Source organism: Motacilla alba, chromosome 23 (assembly GCF_015832195.1).
Source record: "Motacilla alba alba isolate MOTALB_02 chromosome 23, Motacilla_alba_V1.0_pri, whole genome shotgun sequence".
NCBI lineage: Eukaryota > Metazoa > Chordata > Aves > Passeriformes > Motacillidae > Motacilla > Motacilla alba.
Genome location: NC_052038.1, coordinates 171,917 through 193,963, shown reverse-complemented (window position 1 = coordinate 193,963; position 22,047 = coordinate 171,917). Strand labels below are relative to the sequence as shown.

Genomic DNA, 22,047 nt, shown 5'->3' with positions numbered 1-22,047 from the left:
ACTGACCTACTTGCCCAGGATCACCCAAGGTGATTGCTCCCACAAGGAGCCCTGTGCCCACATACCTGCTCCTGGCCCATTTACCAGGAGGAATGAGGGAAAACAAGCTGGTGGAAGTATGTTCCAATGGTAAGTACTAGATTCTTAATATTCCAGACAAGTACTTTGATACTAAAATAGGGATTTCTGCTGACTTTTTATTGCCTTGACAGAACCACAGCCCTGTGCGAGAATACACAAAATAAAGGAGAAAAAAAGCTCTCAAATGAAGAGGGATGCAGTGCTCTAAGTCAACATAATTTTAAATTGTTTACTAGAAATAGAAATAGAAACAGAAATAGAAATAAACTGTTTACTGGAAATATATTCAACTGCAGGCTAAACACAGTGTGTTTTTCTTTACATCCAAGCACCAGGAGCTAAGTGAACTAGCAGCCAAGGTAAAGGCACCTTGGGGGACTAGAAAAGCACAAATCAATTTTATACAACCCATTTTATTCAAAGCCAAGGAGGCAAAAGTTATTTAGACAATTGCAACCTACCCCAAAAACCTAAACTCTAGCCTGGGATACAAATAAGAGAGATCATGAACAGCAAGTAATATAAAGTTTGGGTTGTTTTTTTTTTTAACTTTCCCCCACCTTTATAAAGTAAGGCACCCTGGAATTGTAGAACAATAAAATAAAGATTCCTAGTACCCAGAGGTTTTTACAACACACTAAATAAGTTGTTATAGCTTACAGCAGGCTTGTTCTGCAGTAAAACCTGTCATGTAATTCCCTGGCAGCACATTAGGCCCCTATTACATCGTGTTTGTGGTGATTTTTCAAGAGAAGCAGAAGGGAGAGGGAAGAGAGAAGAAGCAGAACCAAACCCCCAAAGTACTTACATCCACAGAACACTCAAAAATGGTGTCATCCAGCAAGACAACTTTGCAGTACATGTTTCTGTGCCTTTTCACTGCTTTTTGGGCAGCTTTCAAATCCTTGTCTGCTTTAGTCTCCAGAGAGTCTGGCTTTGGTTCTGGCTTGGCACCCTCTTCCTTTGCTTCCCCTTCTTCCCTGTCCTCGAGGTCTCTTTCCAAAGGCTCCTGGTCGTCCCTCCTCTCTTCCTGAGCAGGCTGAAACCCCCAATTTAGAGGTGTCAAACAAGGAAACAAACAAAGCATCACATGAAACAAGCACTGCAGGGCTGGGATCTCACTCAGAATTCATTATCCTACTTTAACCTGTAACACAGGATCTGGAGCAGCAACTGGGGTGACCAAGGGAATGGTATTAATTTTTAAAACTCTTCCAAGTACTTTTCAAGTTTTCATTTTGTAAATGATGCAATAAAAAAGAAGTAAGGGTTGATTAGAGAAATCAGGGAAGATTACATCATACATTCATGGTGTTAGTGACAGCACCTTCTGGACTGGGAAGGTTTTTTCCCTCCCAGGCAAGACCCCCAGTGCTCCCACTGCCACTCTAGCACAGCTGCTGTTCCAGTGCACTGGCCCTTGGCATGGCAAGGGGGAATTGTTTTAAATTGACAGAGGCTAGATGGGATATTGGGAAGAAATTCTTCCCATGAGGGTGGTGAGGCCCTGGCACAGGTTTCCCAGAGCGGCTGTGGCTGCCTCTGGATCCCTGGAAGTGTCCAAGGCCAGGCCAGACAGGGCTTGGAGCACCGTGGGATGGCGGAAGGTGTCCCTGCCCATGGCAGGGGGTGGGATGACATGCGCTTTAAGGCCCCTTCCAACTCAAACCATTGTGGAATCTTATGGTAGCAGTTGCATTAAAAGGAGGGTCAGGGCTGTGGCTTCATTGCCATTGGAGCTGACCAAGCAGCTCTCTGCCACCAAAAAGGGAAGGCAGCCTCCACACCACCATCCCCTTTGCCTACGGAAGCACTTTGCAAGCCAGTTTAATCCACTCAAATAGCAGAAAGAGATGCAGTCTGGGGACAGGAGGAGGAAGAAAGCTGTTTGGTTTTTTTTCCTCTGCCACTTCAGCAGGTTAAATGAGTTCACGGCAAGCTGTGACGATGCTGGAAGGGGTTGAATGCAGCAGGAGCAAAGAGCTGCAGCAGAGGAAGAGCAAAACCTTGTCTGTTCAGCCCATCACATCTCATGAAATCACACCCAGGCACAAGTGCAGAGAGGTATTTGAAAACTAAATAATGTCCACAAGCTGCTGACTTCTGTTCCAGCAGAACTAGGACAATTGGGAGCAGGGAATCAGTCAAAGCTCCTAACGCCTGTCGGTCAGCATTTATCAAACTGCAGCACCTCGCAAATGCTTTCACAGCAGAAATATCTGCCGAGTGTCACAGTTCAGAAAGACACTGACAGTGATCTAAAATAAGAACTAAAAAAGACACAAATGCGTAGTCTAAAATGAACAACCCATGAAGAAAGGCTGGGGTGCAAATTAGCATGGGCTCAGGACCAGCAAATCAAGAGATAAATAGAGAAAAAAATCATGCATTAAAAAAAACCCAGAATGGTTTGGCTTGGAAAGGACCTTAAAGCCCATCCCACCTTCCACTAGACCATGTTGCTCCAAGATCCATGCAACCTGGCTTTAAACACTTCCAAGAACAAGTTCCTCTTGAAAATACAGTTTCTGGGGTGAAATTGCCTGAAGATCTCCACCTCTTCCGCATCCTGCTAATCCCAACCCTCAGAGGTATAAAACATGAGCAGAGATCATCCCATGGTCTTCACAGGCTCAGAAATTTGGGAAAAGAAAGGAAAAGCTGTTACCTACTACCCTCTCTAAAACTTTGTAATTTTAAGGAGGTGGATTTGCAATTATTGCTGACTGGCAGTGCTTGAATTTGTAAAGTATTGCTCCAAAAGTGAGCATTTATGGGTATCTGGAGCCACTGTGAACTGAAGGCAGCAGGTAAGAAATCCAGATATCACCCTGTCTGGCTCCAGCAGTACACACAGGTTGGTTGGGATGTAAGAAATTCCCAGCTGAGGATAAGGAATACCCACCTTTTTCCACTTCAGGCTCAAGTTACAGTAGAGCTGTAACTACCCAAGAAGGAAGAGAGGGCACCCAGCACCCCCAAATTAATAACCAGCCACAGCTCAGTGAATGTTCCCTGGGGGTGTCTCTGCCTCAATTTCTACTTTAGATTTTTAAACTTTAAATTTTGCATGAAAAATGACCCTGGCTGGAAAGAGCAGACATCAGACACGCCCCAGGAGCTGGGTTCAGTGCATGTGCCATGCAGAAATCTCTGTCTACATGATGCATAAGCAGAAAATATTTATATTTTGCAGGCTCAGCACTAGCCCAGACTGAGCAGATGACCAAGTCCTAAAATGCTGTGCTTGCGCTCCTTGAAGTTGAAGAAACCCGTTCCCAAATCCAAATACTCTTGCAACGTCCACCTTGAGCCACTGACCTGCCTTGATCCTGCTCACACCAAGGATATCCTGATGATCAGCCCTGGGTTTGGACTCAGTGAATGTGAACCCTCTGTGTTCTGATGTGACATCCCAAGCCTCAGCAGAGCAATGATTCAGCAGAGGGCATTTTAAATTATGCTGTGGAGTATGGCCCTAACTTCCAGAACAGATACTTTGCAGGTCTGGTGCAGGGATACAAGAGTGGGAAGTACACAACGAAACACAGGGAGCTAACAAGAGCCTTTTTGGCATCCCAGGACCTTTTCTGGTCAAGCTCACCACCTGGGATATAAAGTTGTTATGGTTCTGGCTACAAAGACACATTTTAAAGCAGCAGAGAGCATGTCCCATGGAATAGGTGTTTTACCTGTGTTTCTGCACTGCTCAAGGAATGGAGATCCAGTGATGGGTCAGTTTTGAGCTCAGGCTCAGGAGCTGCAATCGGGGCTTTCACCAGGATGTCTTCATCAGGGCTGGCTCCTAATCCTGCATCTTTATGGCCATCTCCCGCCTCTTTAGGAGCATCAGCGTCTTTGTCCTCTTCGGATACCTGAGACTTGGGCCTCCTGAGGAAGGAGGAGAAGAGACGGGAGAGACCTCGGCCCTCCGAGGCGCGACGTTCTTTCTTGCCCTGCTCCTCGTGCGTGGGGGTGTCTCCGTTGGAGGCCTTCTGCCTCTGGGGCTGCCTCTCCGGTGTTGGCTGAGCCCCTTCCTCCACGGAAGACTCTTGTTTCTGTGTTGTGGTAGCTCCTTCCTCTTCCTTGGCTTGCTGCTGCTCTGAGTTGTCAGCGTCGGCTGCTGGACTCTTTTCTGTTGTCATGATGATGCTGTATGAGAGGAGCAAAAGGGCTCAATCAAGAGGTTTCTACTACCCATGTCTGACTGAGCTAGTCAAACCAACCACAAGCACAGACACACCATGTTCACCAGCCACACCACCCTGTCACAGAACCAGAGCAGAAGGGACCCACAGGGATCATCTAGTCCAACTCCAAAGTGAAGGGCTTGTAAAGGGATGAAACCCTGGCTGACTCCAGCCTACTAAGTCAGCAAAAGCAAAGTCATTCCTTTTGCTACAGTTCGTTTTGAAGACAGTCTTTAAGGTCCCTTCCAACCTAAACCATTCTAGGATTCTATGATCCAAAACACACCAAGCCACACTGCTGGGAACAGGATTCATCAGTGTTGAGCAATTACATTGTTCTGTACCAGACGAATCCAGTGGAGCCCTGCAGACTTTGGGATTCATAGGATATTTGCACTGCACACTGGAAAAATGTCAAATGAAAAGGTTTCCAAACAACATCTATAATGGAGAGCAGATTTCCTCAGAGCTTGCGTTATTAAGCTGATGCAATGTTTATTTCAACTTTAGCCTGTTTAGGCTGTTGACACAAAAAGATGGAAATCACATGAGAAGAATATCTATTTAAGGTATAAAGAGGACCCAAAATAATCATGCTTTAGAGGGGATAGAACTAATCGCTGCGCACCGTATCACATGTATCTGCAGCAATAAATTACCACTACTTACACTGAGCAAATAGCATATAACCAATATGCCTCAATCCCCCAGCCCGAGCCTCAGTGTACAAACATTTGCTCAAAATACACACTTAAAATTAAGAAACATTTCAAGACATCATCCTCCTATGTATTATTGCATTCATCAACTTTAGTTTAACTTATCCTGACTGCTAAAAGAACCAGAGTGCTTGAAGGAGAAAAAAACCATCACAGCTCTTCAAAGCTAGATTTTCCCCTTGCATTTAATGCAAACATTTCTTATTATTTCTAACACCGTGGTAAAATCAGCACAGCATCACAGACCTTCCCTGAATTTGTTTGTACAGCAACACAAATTTCCTGAGGTTACAGGGTTTGGTCTGGGGTTTTTGTTGGTTTTTTTTTACTTGGACTCAGCCCCAACAGCCAGCCTTGGGGACAAGCTGCAGGGCTCATTTTAGCATGGCCTCCTGCAGAAGCACAAGACAGAATTACTCTCCACTCACAATCTCCCCTCTGTGAGCTGCTCTGGGTATTTCCAAACCCAATGGAGTGGCAGAGGCCACTGAAACAGCAGCTTCCAACCTGCACTGAAGAAACAGGCACCCAAGCAGAGAACCTGCATCATGAGCACCCAGGGGACCAGGGATGCTACAAGGCAGAGAGGGTGCCTAAACCCAGATGATGTGTGGTGGTTGTTGTGGGTCCCAGGATCAGGGAAGAGATGAGGAATTTGACCCCATGTTTCAGAAGGATGATTTATTATTTTATGACATTATATTATATTAAAAATTCTATACTAAAACTATACTAAAGAAATAAAGGATACATGAGAAAGCTAGAAAGGAATGAATACTAAAAACCCGTGACAGACCAGACACAGCTGGACTGGGATTGGTCATTAAGGAAAAACAATTCACATGAGACCAATCAAAGATGCACCAGCCACATTCCACAGCAGCAGATAGTTATTGTTTACATTTCTTTTCTGAGGCTTCTCAGCTTCTCAGGAGAAAAATCCTGGTGAAGGGATTTTCATAAAAATATCACACTGACACAGATGTGCCCAGATGTGTTTGCAATCAGTTTGCAGATGGCAGCATATGTGTAACTTGTCCCTGCAGCTCTTACTTCTGCTCCCTTTCCTCCTGCAATCCCTTGCCACAGATGCTGCAGGCACCGTTAGCAACCCATGGCTCCTATGGCAGAGAACGCCAGCCACCACACAGCCAATTTCTGCTCTTATCAGCTCTCTAAGACCTCCTGGAGATGCCACAAGGCAGTGAAGAGGCCAAGGACTCTGTTCAGCCAAACACCCATCACCCCAAACCCACTATGCCAACACTCAGGGCAAAGCTCCCAACGCCCCAGCACACACAGAATGAAAGGGATGTTCTGCAAGCCTGTCCCATCACAATCACACACCAGCAGCCAGCTCCCTCAGGCACCAGCTGTTGCAGCAGCCTGCTTTGTTGTTGCTTCCCACTGTGTTTGTTTGGAATAAATACATTTGTAGGAATGTTATCAAAATGCACAACATTGGATGAGCTCTCTTCAAATCAAAAAGGCAGAACCAAAGCTTTAGAGATGATGTCGGTGGGGAGGGCACGCTGAGGAGCAGCTCTTATCAGCTGCAGGAAGCCCCAGGGACAGTCCACAAAGGAACATTTCCTCTGAATGTACTTGTCTCTCTTTAAACATCAACAACTTGGAACAAGATTTGTTGACTTGTTTACATTTCAAAGCCGCAGTCATGGACCTTCCCTGGCACAGAAAGGTGGGGCCGGCTGGCAATGAGCAAACATCTCCTTGTTTTTCCTCCCTCCCCCGAGAATCATGCTGCAGCTCAGCCAGATCCCCTCGGCAGCACCGGGGCTGCAGAGAAGGAGCCCTTCTTTTCTCAATAAACACTTCATAGCAGCCAGCACCAATAACTCACTGGGTACAGCAAACACCTTGCTGTGAGACCCAAGTGCACTGCTCCAATGTGTGGACTCCGGGCCAGCTCCCTCCCTTGGAAGTTTTATGCTCAGAAATTATTTCCCCTACATTCATTATCAAAAGCAAAGAGATTTGTAAGTAAGTAACAAACTAAGAGGTTGTCCATGGCAAGGGGGTGGAAGGAGATGGTCTTTAAACCTTCCAACCCAAGCCAGTATGTGATTCTATGATCATACACAGAAGAAAAGGGCCTCTCCTGCAAGGAGTTGGGTGCCAAGTAGTGTTTTGTTTCTAACCCAGCCCACAGCAGAGCAGACACAAAGAGCGAGGCTCCCGCTCCACTGCTCTTCAACCCATCCCTTGGAGAAAGCACTGCCCACAGCCAAACCACAAGCAGGTTTTTATTTAAATTAAATTTTATTCCCTTGTAATTCCATAAGGCGATTCTGCTGAGCTAGCAAGTGCTTCAGGAACTCCCTGGATGCTGGAGGAAGATGCTCTGCTATTGTATTGTATGAGCACTCAAGCAGTGCTGTTAACCTTCTGCTGTGAACTGCCACATTGTTGTAAATACTTCATTTGGAGGGGCTTTCTTTGGTAGAGGCTGAAGGTTTGATGTCAGTCAGTCTGTAAAAGGCAGGCTCTTCACAAGTCTGGAGTGGAGAAGGTGGTAAACACTATGGAAATAAGCAAACTACAACAAAACTCAGATATGATCCCAGAGAGAGATTTCAGAGTAACAATCTCATTGGAAAAGAGTACAAGTATGTATTTATATCTAAGGATTTTTAATCTGAAGAACATCCTCCAGATAAGGCGGCTTTGGCAACTGGAAGCAACCTATAGAGAAAGGTGTTAAATACTTCCTCAACAGAAAACAGGCTGAGCACATCTGCACCATGGGGTGACCTCCCACTGGCAACATCCCACCTCATCTGGACTGGAGCAGCTCCCAGGGGTGGACCTGGGCCTCCTCAGGAATGTCGGCGCTTTGGTGATGAAGAGGAAGCTCCACCGATCTTCTCTCAAAAGGCATCAGCAACTCTGAACACCAAATGTCAAAGCAAAACAGTGCAGGGGCACCTCCTGAACCTGCTTTACCTGCAAAGACTCTACAGCCTCCCAATACTCGAGCCTCCCAACCTCAGTGCTTATCCTTCTTTCTGGCCAAGGGCACAGCTGTACGGAACACACAATAACTCCCTGGGCTTGGTGTAATTCATACATACTCATCCCCCTTTCCTGCATCAAAATCCTTGAAACAAAACAGACTTAAAAGGTGCGCAAGTGCTCAGTGCTCACCCTGCTCCCAACATGTATGGTTCAATGATAAAATCATGGAATGCTTTGGGTTAAAGGGACCTTAAACTCATCTCATTCCAACCCCTTGGCTTTGGCAGAGACATCTTCCTCTAGACCAGGTCACTCCAAGCCCCATCCGCCCTACACTAATTATCTGGTGAGCAGATGATGGCTAAACTCAGTTTCATCCCCACATGGCTCCATGGGTTCTGCTCTTGCAGACATCAGAAGACAACCCCAACCTAAGCCAAATCATCCTCATTTTCCATGCTGCACAGACACACAAAGACTTATCTAAAAGATTTTAGAGTAGCTTAACACACTGCAATAGCTCCGTGTTGAGAAAGCCTTCACTCCTCAAGAGAACGCTAAATCCCTCCCTTATGGCGCCTGTGCTCTGGAAGGTTCTCATTAAGTGGTGGCACCTGAGTTCCCTGGAAATGACAGTGCTGCTCATTTCGGCAGTTCCATGATGAGTTACAGAGGCTCAACGAAACAGGTAAGTTCAGATATGTCTGTCACCCTCTCCTACCTGTCAGCCTACTTCAGTCTCTTATTTAGGCACCCAGTTAAGTTCAGTGATAGTAAACTGAACCTATGCTGAAGGAAGGAAGGGTTAATTAGAAATCAGGAAGAAATTCCTGCCTGTGAGGGTGGTGAGGCCCTGGCACAGGTTGACCAGAGAAGCTGTGGCCGCCCCTGGATCCCTGAAAGTGTCCAAGGCCAGGCTGGATGGGGCTTGGAGCACTCTGGGACAGCGGAAGGTGTCCCGGCCCACGGCAGGGGCTGGGATGACATCGGCTTTAAGGCTCCTTCCAACTCAAACCAGCCTGTGATTCTGTGAAAAATATATCTTATCCCTGTTTCAAAGCCTGGAAAAATTATTTATGGCTTATGTCATAATTTACTTAATTCCCAGTGGCTTAGTCTTTCAGAGAGAGAAGAAAAAGGACTGTCCATGGGGAAGGTTCAGTTCTTGGAAACACAAACTGTCTTGCAGAGATGCCTAACACCAGATAACGGGTGGGACAAACTGTCTTGACCTTCCTACGCAAAAATGTGTGGCTTTACTGAGCACCGCTGCCCCAGCAAGAGCTGGAGATAATGATAAGATAGAAATTTCTGCTAAAAATAGGCAAAAACAAATAGTTTCAGCAACAGTGTGGTGAGGTTTTTAAAATTGTGTTCCTTCCCATTTCATAATGTGTGTGAAAAGCCCATAATTCACCAGGGAAACTACACAGAACACTGCTTGAAATAGAGAGCACAGTCTGAAAATTCGGTTTTGTCAAGACCTGATGCGCATGCAACAAACCTGTGGGTGGGAGAGGAGGAAACTGCAGCTGCCACCAGCACGATTCACTCCACGTGTGTGTGTTATGTATCCTACATGTGATTTTTACTACAGTAAAGAAAACATTGGATAGAGCTTGAAGCAACTTCATCTAGTGGAAGGTGTCCCTGGCCATGGCAGGGGAGTAGAATGTGATGGACTTTAAGGTCTCTACCAACCCAAACCAGTCTGGGATACTATGACCATAGCAGAGAGCTGTTTGCTTGGGGGTTTCAAACAAGGTAAGAAATTCAAATGCAATAAAATAAGCCTCTCAAAAGAAATTCAAACAACTTTAAAATAATCTAAAGACTCAGAACCTTTCAGAATTTATTTAATACATTTAATTAGAGGAATAATTAGTGCTGACATTTTATAACCCCTCTTACAATTAATATGCCTCATTTTTCTGTGCTGGTACTTTAGATCATGAACATAAAGGATGTTGTCACTCAGCCTGACCTGGAGGGTAACAGGAGACTTCAGGAGCCTCATTGAATGGGGGAAAAATAAACCACCCAACACAACACAGATGGCACATTACAGCTGCCCGGATTTAATTCTCACCAGACCAGCCCTGGTAATCTACTGTATGTCGGCAGCACCGTGCCCCTCTCCCATATCCTGCTATCATACAGCTTTCCTATTTAAATGAGGGCAAAAATAGTAGCTCACCATCTGCTGAAAGCAAATCATTTATGTCAAATTGAAGACTGGGCTTATAAAATGACCTGACTAAATGGAGCAGTAAGTGCATTACAACCCAAGGAAGCTGAGAGCTCCTCCTCCGTATCCTCAAAAATCCTCCTGGATGGTAGAGAATTCCCTACATGGAAATTCATGGGCTTTGCTCATTGGAGAAGGGCTGAAATTTAAATGAAAACATGTACTTGTCACTGAGGCCTTGTCTACAGCAATGGGTTTGGAAAGGCTGCCCGTGTGGGACCTGTCTGGAAAACTCACTTGAACTTGGAGCAGTTGGACCCAGAACAGAGACATGGAGAAGGCACGTGCACCAGACTGCCAGCAAAATCAAGCTGCTCATAGACCCTCCCTCCTCCCACTGCAACACACTAGCTGGCTAAGAAGACTAAGAAAAGCATCAGTTTAATACAAGTGCTGTTTCCTATTCAGTAGCAAGCAGTAACTCTTGGGGCTCCCTTCCCCTCTGCAGCACAGGCCAGAGCAGAAACAACATGGTTTGGTCTCAAACACACAGAGCCAGACGGGGCTGCTTCTTCAGAAACAAGTCTCCAAACCCCCCTGGAGGACACAGCGGCTCAGCCTGGCGGGCAGCAGTCACTCCAAAACCATCCTTTGCCGAAAAAGCTGGTATCTGCCTGACCTGGCGGAGGGAGGGAAGGATCCATCCAAGCCCATCCCCACCCTACAGCAGCTCAGTGTCTGTGTGGTACAGATAACATCCTGGGGCTGCTCCCTCCACCAGCCTCCCATGGAAATAGGGAGCATGGGCACCCGGCAGGCGCCAGAAATCTGTGCAAAGAAAAGCAGCAGGATGGTGCTTACAAAAGCCCATGAGTGAGCCACTCCATCACAGGGAGGCAATGGCAAGGACAGGCTCCGTCCCAGCAGGTCACTCTATCACAGCCACTCCTGACTCTGCACAGAAGGAATACCCGTGGTGGTGATGACAGCAGAGATGACAATGCGACCGCTGCGTGTGACGATGGCTCTCCCTGCAGCAGCATTCCATCTTGTTAAAGCAACAGTTCAACAGAAATAAGCAATAGCTCTCCATCAGCCGAACAGAAGGATTTTTCCCATGAATTATTCATAAGGTGGTTTTTTTTCCTGACTGAACACAGATGTGTTTACTTACACTGTGCCTCATTTACACTCAAGGTTTAACATAACAGGGCTCATATTCTTTCCTTACGGTTTCCCAAGAATGTGAGTAAAGCACTTTTCGCTTTTGTTGCTCTCCCTTTGGTTGCTTCCAAACCAATGCTATAATTAGAAGCCCCAAGGGCCTTGCACACTCCTTTGATAAAGAGCTGCTTACTAGATAAACACAACCCCTGCACACAGATACACACACACACACAGAGGCACCTGTCAGGATGAACCACGGCTGCACCAAGAGCCAGAAGGATGTTTGATGCTAAAACCTCTTAACAGGCTCCATCACTGACTGTCCCAGTCCACATTCATGGGCTGTTCCTCCCCTGTGTGCCAGGGACATTGCACTTAAGCGCTTCATTTGTTACTTCACGGGTGAATGCAATTTGCATTCACTCAAGTGCCTCAAATATATCTGCGGCACCCTGGTACAACGCCCCAAATTCATTAAAAATAACCACGATCACGCAGTTATCCGGATGCTATTAGCACACATGAAATGCACAATATTTGAACAGGAAGGGCTGGGAGAACAAGCACTAGCCTCGTTCTCTGCCGAGCCCTCATGAAAGTTGGCTAAAAAAGCTGGATGAAAATGTCCTCAACCCCGGCTTTCAGCTGGGCTTACAGCTGCAAAATTGCCATCAAATATCACAGAATCCTAAAATGGTTTGGGTGGGAAGGGACCCGAAAGCCTATCTCGTTACTCCCCCTGCCATGGGCAGAGACAGCTTCCACCATCCTAGAATGCTCCAAGCCCCATCCAGCCTGCCCTTGGACATTTCCAGGGATCCAGGGACAGCCACAGCTTCTCTGGCCAACCTGTGCCAGGGCGTCCCCACTCTCACAGGCAAAGAATTTCTCCCCACTATCAAACCTCATCCTGCCCTGAGGTCATTCCTCTTTATTCTCTCACTATCTGCCCGTGTAAAAAAATCAAATCTCCCTCCATTTTATAAGCCCCTTTAGGCACTGGAAGGGGCTCTAAGGTCTCCCTGGAGCTTTCTCTTCTGAAGTCAGAATACCCACAACTCCCTCAGCTTGTTAAGGACACTTAAGTTAGTCACTACACTACCCTAAGCTGATTTCAAGACCTTTTTTTCTGACAGCAACACTCCAAACATATTTAATGCAGAGGAAACATCATTCTCCCCCACAAGAGCCTGCAGTGAGGGAAACTCCCAGGACATGGTGCCTAACCCAGTGGTGCCTGGGTCTGCCCAGGGGCGCAGCAATGGGGTTTTGTGCTGTTTTAATGAGTTTTAAGAAGTTGTACCAGCTGCCAGGCTGAGTTGATTTACCTGGTTTGCTCTCAACTGCTCACTGCTACCATCAAGCAGTGAAACGAGGGCTGCAAGGTAACTAAAATTACCATTACAGTATTTATCAGCCTGAACATTGCACTTTTAAAGATTAATGACCCTTACCTAGGAGTGCAGGAAGGCACTGGCCAGCTGCAGATTTTTTACTAAATTCCTCAATTCTTAAGTTTTCTGGTCAAGCCCCAGCCACTTACAACTGCAGAGCAACACAGGGGATGAAAAAGCTCAAGATCTTCTCAGCATCCACCAGCATGGAATGAGCCAGATCCAGCACAGACATGGATGCCAGCTATGGAGACACAACTGAGACAGCAAAAGCTCCAAGGAGCCAAAGGGAATGAGTCAGTGAGCAGAGGGGTTGTGAAGCCGCATTTCAGTGGGTGGGTACAAACACCGCAGGTATCAGCACACAGCAACCTGTGCTGCTCCTAAGCCGAGGGAAGGCTTTGTTTCAGGAAGGCTTTGTTTCAGGAAGGCTCACCCTTTTCTGAAGTCTTCTCTTCTTTCAGGGCTCAGCATCACATGCAACAGCACAGAGAAGGAGAAGAAATTCATTCCCACCACAAACCTCGAGCTGTAAACTCCCAGTATCACAGAAAGAACCCAACCTTCAACAACTTGAAAACTCACAAGATCAGGCAGCTTGGTTTTAGAGCCCACGAAGAGCTAATTGAGGTCCCCCATCAAAAGCAGCAGCAAAAGCCCACTCCAAGCTGGCTGCAGCTCCCCAAAGCACATAGCAATGAGGAATGCAAACTGGGATGCTGCTGACCTTGCCTTAAGACTGGGAACACCAAAACATCTTCTGTGGGCACCATGCACAGGAGGGAGGTGAGGAGACACCTCCTCCAGAAAGCTGCTGTCTTTTTTATTTTATCTTTTTTTAAAAAATATTGCAGGTGATAGGTAAACTCTGCACCACTCCCAGGGAAAAAACCCATGGGGACGATCCTACTGCACATCTGCAGGCTCCCCTCTGTGCCCAAGAAGAGCAGGCAAACATCCAAATCCTGGGTGTAACCACGCTCCCAACAGACCAGGTCTACATGCAACAGGCAGAAAACCAGTCACTCAGCTGCTCCCCCAAACACTCGGAGCCAGAAATCAGAAGCTGTTTAAAGCCTCAAGGTACTGAATCCCTTTGACTAGGACAAACTCCAGTGCCACCAGGGTGCCAGAAGGATGTTGCCCCAATGAATGCAGCACCAGAACAGCACTGCCTGTCCCAGGAACACGCTCAGAGACACTTCCCACCACCTCCATAGGGACGGTATTCCTCCCAGCCTTCCTGATTGTGATGCTCAGCGACCACAAAGTCACCCTTGACCCTGGGGTGGCTCCACAACCCAGGTAGCAAAGAAGATAGTTCCTGGAAAATCACAGCGGGTTTTGTAACACCTCCCACACAGAGGATGTGTGGGAATCCCTCCAGGGATCCTGCACCACAGGGCAGGCAACACCCACCCTGAGTAAAAAAAAAAACAAAGGGATACCAGTGCTTGGACTAATGAGACATCCTTGTTGGTAGTCCCCATCCCATAATAAAGTCATTCTCCTCTTAGCAAGGCTAGGGAGAAGCCCTCAGTGAGCACAGCTTCCTAATATTTTCATTGCACAATGTTCTTTGTCCTCTATTGGCACAGTTTGGCCTGCAAAAAGCACCTCACAGATGCCTGGAGGCTCTGCCCTGTGTCCTTACACAGATCCCGCTTCTACTTCGACACAACAAGATCCCACAGCCCCATCCAGAAAAGCCAAAGAGTTGGGGAGGGGTACCAAGATGGTAGGAGACACCAGGACACCAAACTAACATGGGGTGACACAACTGTCAGCTTTCCAAGGCTGCACCCCAGCACGGCTGGCAGGGATGAAATTCCTCCCATCCCCACCAGGAACAGGAACCAAACAAAAAGGGAGTGTGAAGCAGCAATTAAATACCATAATGTACAGTCAGCAGCCAGTTACGGCACGTAGCAGAGCAGCTAAGTCCTGTCACCTCCCAGAGCTGCTCCTCTTGTGAGCACAGGGACTGCAGCAGAACCTCTCTCACCCTGCCAAAATTCAGCCTCCGGCTGTTTCCACCAGTCTGTTTTTCCATCCAGCAGTGGAATCAGGCAGCTTTAGTTTTTAATCCCCTTAATTAGGGGTGTGCAGCAGTCTTCATTCCTTAATTACATTCATTGACACATCTGATGCAACACATTTACAAACAACCATTTTCACTGAAGGTGGCTTTGAATCAAAACTGCTATTGAATTCCCACACTGGCTGTGAAGTGTCACCAACGGGGAAAAGACACAACATGGCGTTCTGGATGCTTTAACAAGACACACAGCTTGGAAATGCTATTTTCATTAAATAGTCATCTCTTTCTTTGGCAGAGCAGATAAACCACTGGCAGTCTGAGGTTTCGGAATGGGAGCACAGCTCTCAGAAGTTTACAGCAAAAAAGGGACCATTTCAAGCAATCCTCTCCAATACTGACCCACGGGATGGGGGGACAGCATTTCGGTGCCTATCCTGATGATTTTGGTCCATCACCATTCAGTAGCTCAGTTAAAGGCAGACAATGGCGACGCTCCATTTCAGCAGCTCAGCTGTCAGGAATCCCTTTGATCCTCTGGGACAGCAAACACTCAGCGAGCACTTTATCACCCCCACTTCTGCTGAAGAATGAAAATAACGACGCTGACACCTTCTGCCTGCCCACAGAGCCATGGCAGCATTATCCCACAGGGAGCCTGTGCTCACTCCTGCTTTGAATTACTGCCCCAGATCCCATCCTGATGCACTAATGGCACACCAGGGCACAACAGCTGAGCTCCAGCCAGCAGCCTGGCCTATAAGCAGTAGGAAACAGTGAACAGGATATTAAACACCACCATGGGGGGAAAGGAGAGCACTGATTTAAAGAATGGGATGAATGATAAGATGGTATTGTGAGGGTTTTTTCATCACTGGGGATGCAAGTAAGGATCCATGCTGGTTCTGGCAGCACACTCTTCTCAGCTCCAGCATCAGCCCAGAGTTGCTGCAATTATTTGCATGGAGGAAATGTACACAAACATCGCTTTCTTCAGACTACAGAAAGGAAAAGGAAGTTGTGTTCACCCTCAGTACAGCAGGGAGGGGTCAGAAATACACTTTGCACCCACATTCAGGGGCTGTTTGCTCATATTTTTGGTTGCCGCCCTCCTTTCTGTGCTGGATGGGTTGGTGTGGGAGGCTGTCGTGGGTTGTGATTTCACTGAACAAACACCAGCATGGCCATGCTCCACTGGCTCTCAAGAGGTATTTTCCACCTCTTCAACGCCCATCTTTACCTCCCAGAACACCATAGCAGGGTTAGTGCTGAATATCACAGTGGTGCTCCTGGATGGCCCTTGTGTTTCTGAACAAAACACCACAGTACCTTCTCCTCCAGCCACATTTAATCCTGCTGATCCAAACACTGCTCCACTCAGGAGCTCCATGGACAACATGCACTAAAAGGATCTCTCCTACCCTCCTGTCTGGCTGCACTAGACCTGCTCTTTCTTCCACCACCCCGATTCCCTCCAACCTTCCCCCCACTTCCAGGGACTGTCCAGGATGCCTTTCCCCACCAACTCACACTTTTGTCTCCACTCCTCTCCCTTTTATCCTGTCTTACACAACACACTGGGAGAAGTTTAACACCAATGAGGGCATTAAAGGGAGCGTGGTTATGAAGTCAGGTGAGCATGTGCACTGGGGAAACTGGGGCAGCACTTGGAAGCTGTAAACCAGCTTTCTCCACTCCCACCAGTGCCAACACAACCTGCCATGGCACAGCCAGGACACTGCTGGCCATCAACCAGCTGAGAAGACAACAACAAACAGCTTCCAACTGTTTTAACATTGCAATATTTTAAAATAAATGAAGAGCCAATAAAGACAAAATATATGCTTTAGTAAGGATAATGCATATGCAGAAAACAGTAGCTGGTTTAAATTTCTCCCTAATAAAATAAATTGTAAATGGGGCTAGTGGTGCTTTTTGGATAAGCTACTGGCCTTATATACACAATTTAGCATCCCGTTTATACTTATTTTGTGAGTTAGGTTTCAAAATAATCCTTATTTTATTCAAAGTGTGTGCTTGTGTGTATACACACAAACCCTCAACAATATAATGGTGGTAGGAACAACCACATGGTTTTTTTGGAGAAGCTTTGCTTATTTTCCCTTTTTTATATTTAAATCCTTGTTGTGCAATTGCTTCATGCACAGCTGAAGCCACACTGAGCCCAAGAGTGCTTCATCCAGCTGAAAGCTCCACAAACTCACAGGGACTCAGCGGAGCTCAGATATTTGTCAAGTATCAAAAGCAACAGCAAAATAAGAACAAACCATATTATTCTCAGTATTTCTGATCCAAAATCAATTGGTCTTGCCCAGTACTGAGGAATAAATGGAGAGCCTCAGCTAAAATTATGCTGTTAAAGGGCTGCCAATACCACAGTCACAATTCCAGACAAGCGAGCCACTCTTTTCACTGTGCTGCTGACAGCAGGAGCCACACAACAATATTGCTGAAATCCACATTCATGCAGCACAAGGGAATAAAATGCCACACAGATCCTCTTTTCTGCAGGCTCTAGTGATACCATTGTTCGGGTTAAAACTGCCATGAGAAGACCCTTCAAACGAGGCCAGGGGGAAAGAGTGGAGAGAGCAAAAAGCATCGGTGAGCTCACCCAGGTGCCCCAGCCAAACCCACTCTTTGGTCCTCCAATAAATATATTCTTAAACCACCTCCTTTGCACTTCCTTCAGGTTCTCTTTCTATACACACAATCTGAAGGTAAATAGTCACCTGTTCCTCTCTAAGATGAAAACAGTGAACATACAAACAAGGTCTGAGCAGGTTGAGCTAGCTGGGAGGCTATCACTGGCTCCTTGCCAGTGTAAGCTGTGAACAGGGCAATACAGGAAATAAAAGTAGATAAATGGGAGCCCTTGCAGTGGCAAGAAGTGTAGTTTAGAAGCAAACAGCAAAAACGAGACAGAAACAAATGCAATGAGCTGGTCTCCAGTTAGGACATCGGTGCACAGCCTGATCTCTCCAGCTAAACAAGCTGCAAAAACTCTTTGGAAGTGAACTAGAACTCCGCAACACGAACATTTCATTCTCTTATTCCTAAGCATGGGAGATGTTTAAAAACTATCTGCCTTACCAGGCTGTTTCCCCTGTTGAGCACCAAGGGAAGGAGAAGAGGACCTGCCCTGCTCTGCAGGCTTTGGTTCACTGCCTGGGCTTCGAAGCACCTGCGTTGAGCGTGGACCTCACTGGCGTCACCACCATGTGGATTTGCCATTTCCCAGGCATTTTACCTGCTGACATTACAACTGCAAGCCTGTTTGTTTTACTAAATCGTGCTCCTACTCTTAAGCTACCATCCAATTACTCAGCGCTTAAGAGCCGACATTAATTACAGAGTACCATGCGAACAAGGCTGCTGCCGGCTGAACTGCACAGAACTGAACAGCCAGGACCAGTCTCTCCTCTGGGAGAAGAAATAGAGATTCCTACAGTGGTGGATTAACAGTCCTGAGCATGAAGGGCAGGTTTGGTGAAACAGACCATGAGCATCACAGCCCCAGTGCCCAGATATCAGCAGCCCTTTGGATCCCCCAAGTATCCAAAGCAATAAATATCCATTTTTCCCTATGGGATTCAACAAAACACAGCACAGTTCAAGCCTGGGGATGTTAACCCAGAAATCTCCGGGATTAAGGGCACGCACCAGCAACAGCTGCCGGTGCTGTATAAATGCCCATGAGTTTTAAGCACCATGGCAAAGCACTCAAAACCAGGAGGTTGAAGAACCCAAACTCTACAGCCGTAATGCCTGTGTACCGTGGCCCTTCAAGCACAGGTAACTTTATAGCAAGAACTGCGATGTTCAGGCATTAATAACAGCCCTGTGAGGTTACGACCCAAAGCTGTTCCCTGTGCAGAGCCCAGGGACACAGGAGTACAGCGTGAGCCTTCGGGAAGAGCACAGAATGCCCGTTTGCCTTCACACAGTGGCCTCTGCAGACAGCAGCATAACAAGCTATTTTGCAACTCACATTGCTCAAATTTAATAATCCCCTAAATTCTGGCCTCTTTTTTTGCTTTCTACAAATAAATCTTTATTGCACAATTCACTGCCACTTTCATGAAACAGCAATATGCCAGAAGGAAACAGCACTTCACCATGATTATCTACTTATTTTTAAATAGATTTTTTTTTCTCAAAAATGTGTTTCCCTTTGCACGGTGCAGCGCACTTTCAAAGTGTTTCACCAACAGCACCACAGAATTAAGTCTTGACAACAGCAGGGAAGATCAGTGCTAGACATCTAAATACAAGAGGAAAGATAAAAAGGAGAATAATTCTTCTCTGTGCTTCACTTCTGCTCCCAGATCTTGCCAAGCAGAGCTTTTGAGAAAAATCCATATTGTAGCACTGGGGTGGGGAACATCATAGTGGCTTGAACTGCTCACACCAGGCACATGCCTGCCTGGGGACACAGGGAACATGTCCCACATCTGGGACAGCATCAGTCTAGTACTGTGGTGCAGGGTGCAGCAGAACATGCTTCCATAACCCACAACATATTTCATATTAAGAGCAGCAATTAAATCAATTAGTGGTCACCCACCAAGCTGCTACTTTACAGAAGTTCATTTTAAGCAACAAAACCAACTTCCAGCATGGCTTAAAACAAGAAGGTGCCACATAATCATACACATGCTCATACCATTGGGAAATCAAGAATGGCTGCATAGGCTTTTGCTGCAGGTGGCTTATACCAAACACAGTACCAGATGGGTGGATCTCAGATTCCAAATGAAACATACACATCCCCATTTGCAGTGATTCAACCCAAAAAAAACCAGTCCTCCAACTAAAATGCAAGTGCCACATCCATTTTTCTCCACAGTAAGAGCAGATCACATATATGATCACTGCAAAAGTCGGGAGGGACTGTGCTGTATACCACACTGGCTAATTACTTGTGTGACAAATTATCAACTTAAAAATCAAATATCTGCACAGCTCCAAGCTAATTTTTTTTCCATTTTGCATTTTTTTTCCAACTCAGATTTTAAAAAAAAATATAATTCACTGCTTGGAGCAGCAAAGACACTTTTTTTTTTAAACACAGCAACAAATTTCAAGCCTATTTCTCAAAGCACATCAAAAGAGCTCATCACTGCCGATACCAAGAGGTCTGGATCTTTTCATGTCTGGGACTCAACTCTTAAAATTAAGTTTTCACAAAGCCTGTTTTCTTGTTTTGGAGTAACTTGCCCCATCCTGAGCTCTAGTGACTCATCCCCAGATGTCTCTGACTTGCAGCACCTGAACTGACTGCACCCATGAAACACCTTGTGACTAGGCAAAACCGCAGTCCATAGGTGGGAAAGCAGGGCAAGGAGATGAGTTCAGAAAAAACAGACAAAAACTGCACGTTCCCCAGTCACTATTTCTTCTGGAGATGTGGAACTGAGCAACTGCTAGGCTTGGCTGACATAAGAATGTTGAGATGGTGGTTAATCTCATGAGGTGCAGCCGGCTGCGTGTTTGTCCTACTTCCCGAAATCCCAAACGCTCTTGCTCCAATAGGAAAGCTCTGACAACCCTTTACAACAGAGAGGCTTGTTCTTTTCTCGCTCCTCTTGCTTTTTGTTTTAAAGAAATGTCTCAAAATATTTTCTCAGGGAGTGTTTCTGCTGAAGGGAATTGGGGAAAAACATAAGCAGACACTTGAGGTAGACAGAAACCACCCACTCACAAACCTCCTGTTTCAGAGGTGCACAGCTGCAGCTCCAGTTGATGTTCTCTCCCTGCCCCTCATCTAGAACATTTATTAGAACAAGTGTTTTAGTGAAAAAACGAATCTTCTTCACCGATCCTATAGTGTTTTTCTAGTGGTAAAGCTGAAGTGCTATGAAAGTTACAATTAATCAAACATCAGTTTCAGTGTAACACATCACTCCTTGGTTTTCCGCCAGTCAGAAGTTTCGAAGGTTAACCTGTTTCCAAAACAAGCAGAATCTATCAACAAATTTTCAGCTGATTTTGTAGTTAATACTTCAAAAGGGCACAGTTCTTTGTTTCCTTACATTTGTGTTTTCAAAGGCCCAGTCAGGAGGTGGTACCTCTGCACAGCAAAACCAGAGCTGAGCGCTTTTTGCAGCTACTCCTACCACAGGAGTGATTTACAACTGTTTGTGCTGAGAAATCATGAGAAATGGTTAAGGTACAACCACTTCCCCCAGCAGCATCAGCCCAGCAAACAGAGCCAACTCTGTAACCAGGTTAGCACCCCACTGAGACAGCAATGAGCTCCGTGCACACCTTCCAGCCTCCTGAACCTGTGTGCGATGGAGCTGCGGGCACAAGGCGCTGGCACCTCTCCTTCACCTGTGTCTGCAGAGAACCTTATCACAGGCACAGATGCAGCTGTGCATCTACCTCAGAAAAAAAAGGAGAAAAAAGTTTAATTCCACTGTATTTGCATATGCTGTGTATAATATAATGTATTTGATTGCCAGCCTTTGCTGTGATTAGCACTGTGCAAGTCAAACCCACCAGTGTAATAGTCAAGCAACACTCATGCTGGAGAGTCCAGCTCAATTATAAAAAAATAAACCTGCAAGAAAAGCATCACAGTGAAATACCAAATTTCTCTGTAATTGCCAGCCTCCTTGCTTTGTGAATTCATCCCTCATGTCCATTATCTACTCCCATTCCTGCCTCAGGAGGCACACAGGCAAGTAACGCTAATAGATTCCGTTTCCCCGAGCACTCCCTCTCGATTCATCATGCAACAGGGACTCTTTTTTTAATAAACCACATGTCTGCAAAAGGAGTATCGCCATACGTCATCATCAGGATAGATTAAGAGAGTCAATCATCATTTTTAAATAAGCCAAGAGCAGCAACTGCAAAACATGAAGCCACTAACATTGTCCATGCCACTGCTGGTTTCCCCACAGGCATCCAATGGGTGTTTGCAGGTGGGAGGAAGAGCACCTGAACCAAGAAGAGGGATGCTTTCTGCATTGGTGCCCCAAAACTGAGGGGATGGGAGACACCAGCTACTCAAAGCATCTTGCTTCAGAACAAAAGAAAATAAAAAAACTTGCTTCAATGTGTAAACAGAGGGAAAAAGGTAATTTTTTGAGACGAACTTGCTTGGACACCACAAGTCCCTTGGGTTCTTGTTATCAAGGGAATGAAGCATCCCAAACTTCACTGAAGAGATGGGCAGGGAAGGGGTCCTGCACTGGGATGGGCACAACAGCTGCTTTGCCCTCATCAACCAACCCGTTTTATTCCCTCATTTCCTGAAGGAGTG

General features: G+C 46.2%; 1 protein-coding gene across 39 annotated transcripts in view; it reads right to left on the bottom strand.

Moving 5' to 3' along the window:
- EPB41 (erythrocyte membrane protein band 4.1) overlaps positions 1–22,047 on the bottom strand; it is a 110,848-nt gene that overhangs the window by 47,401 nt on the left and 41,400 nt on the right. For 30 of the 39 annotated variants that reach the window (XM_038160772.1, XM_038160742.1, XM_038160743.1 and 27 more), the window contains 2 exons: positions 3,774–4,216; positions 890–1,120 (listed from right to left, as the gene is read on the bottom strand). In XM_038160772.1, the coding sequence (XP_038016700.1) occupies positions 890–1,120; positions 3,774–4,216 (674 nt within the window). Of the gene's footprint in view, positions 1–889; positions 1,121–3,773; positions 4,234–22,047 lie in introns of those variants that run through there. The other 9 variants (XM_038160753.1, XM_038160770.1, XM_038160752.1 and 6 more) reach the window with 1 other exon arrangement.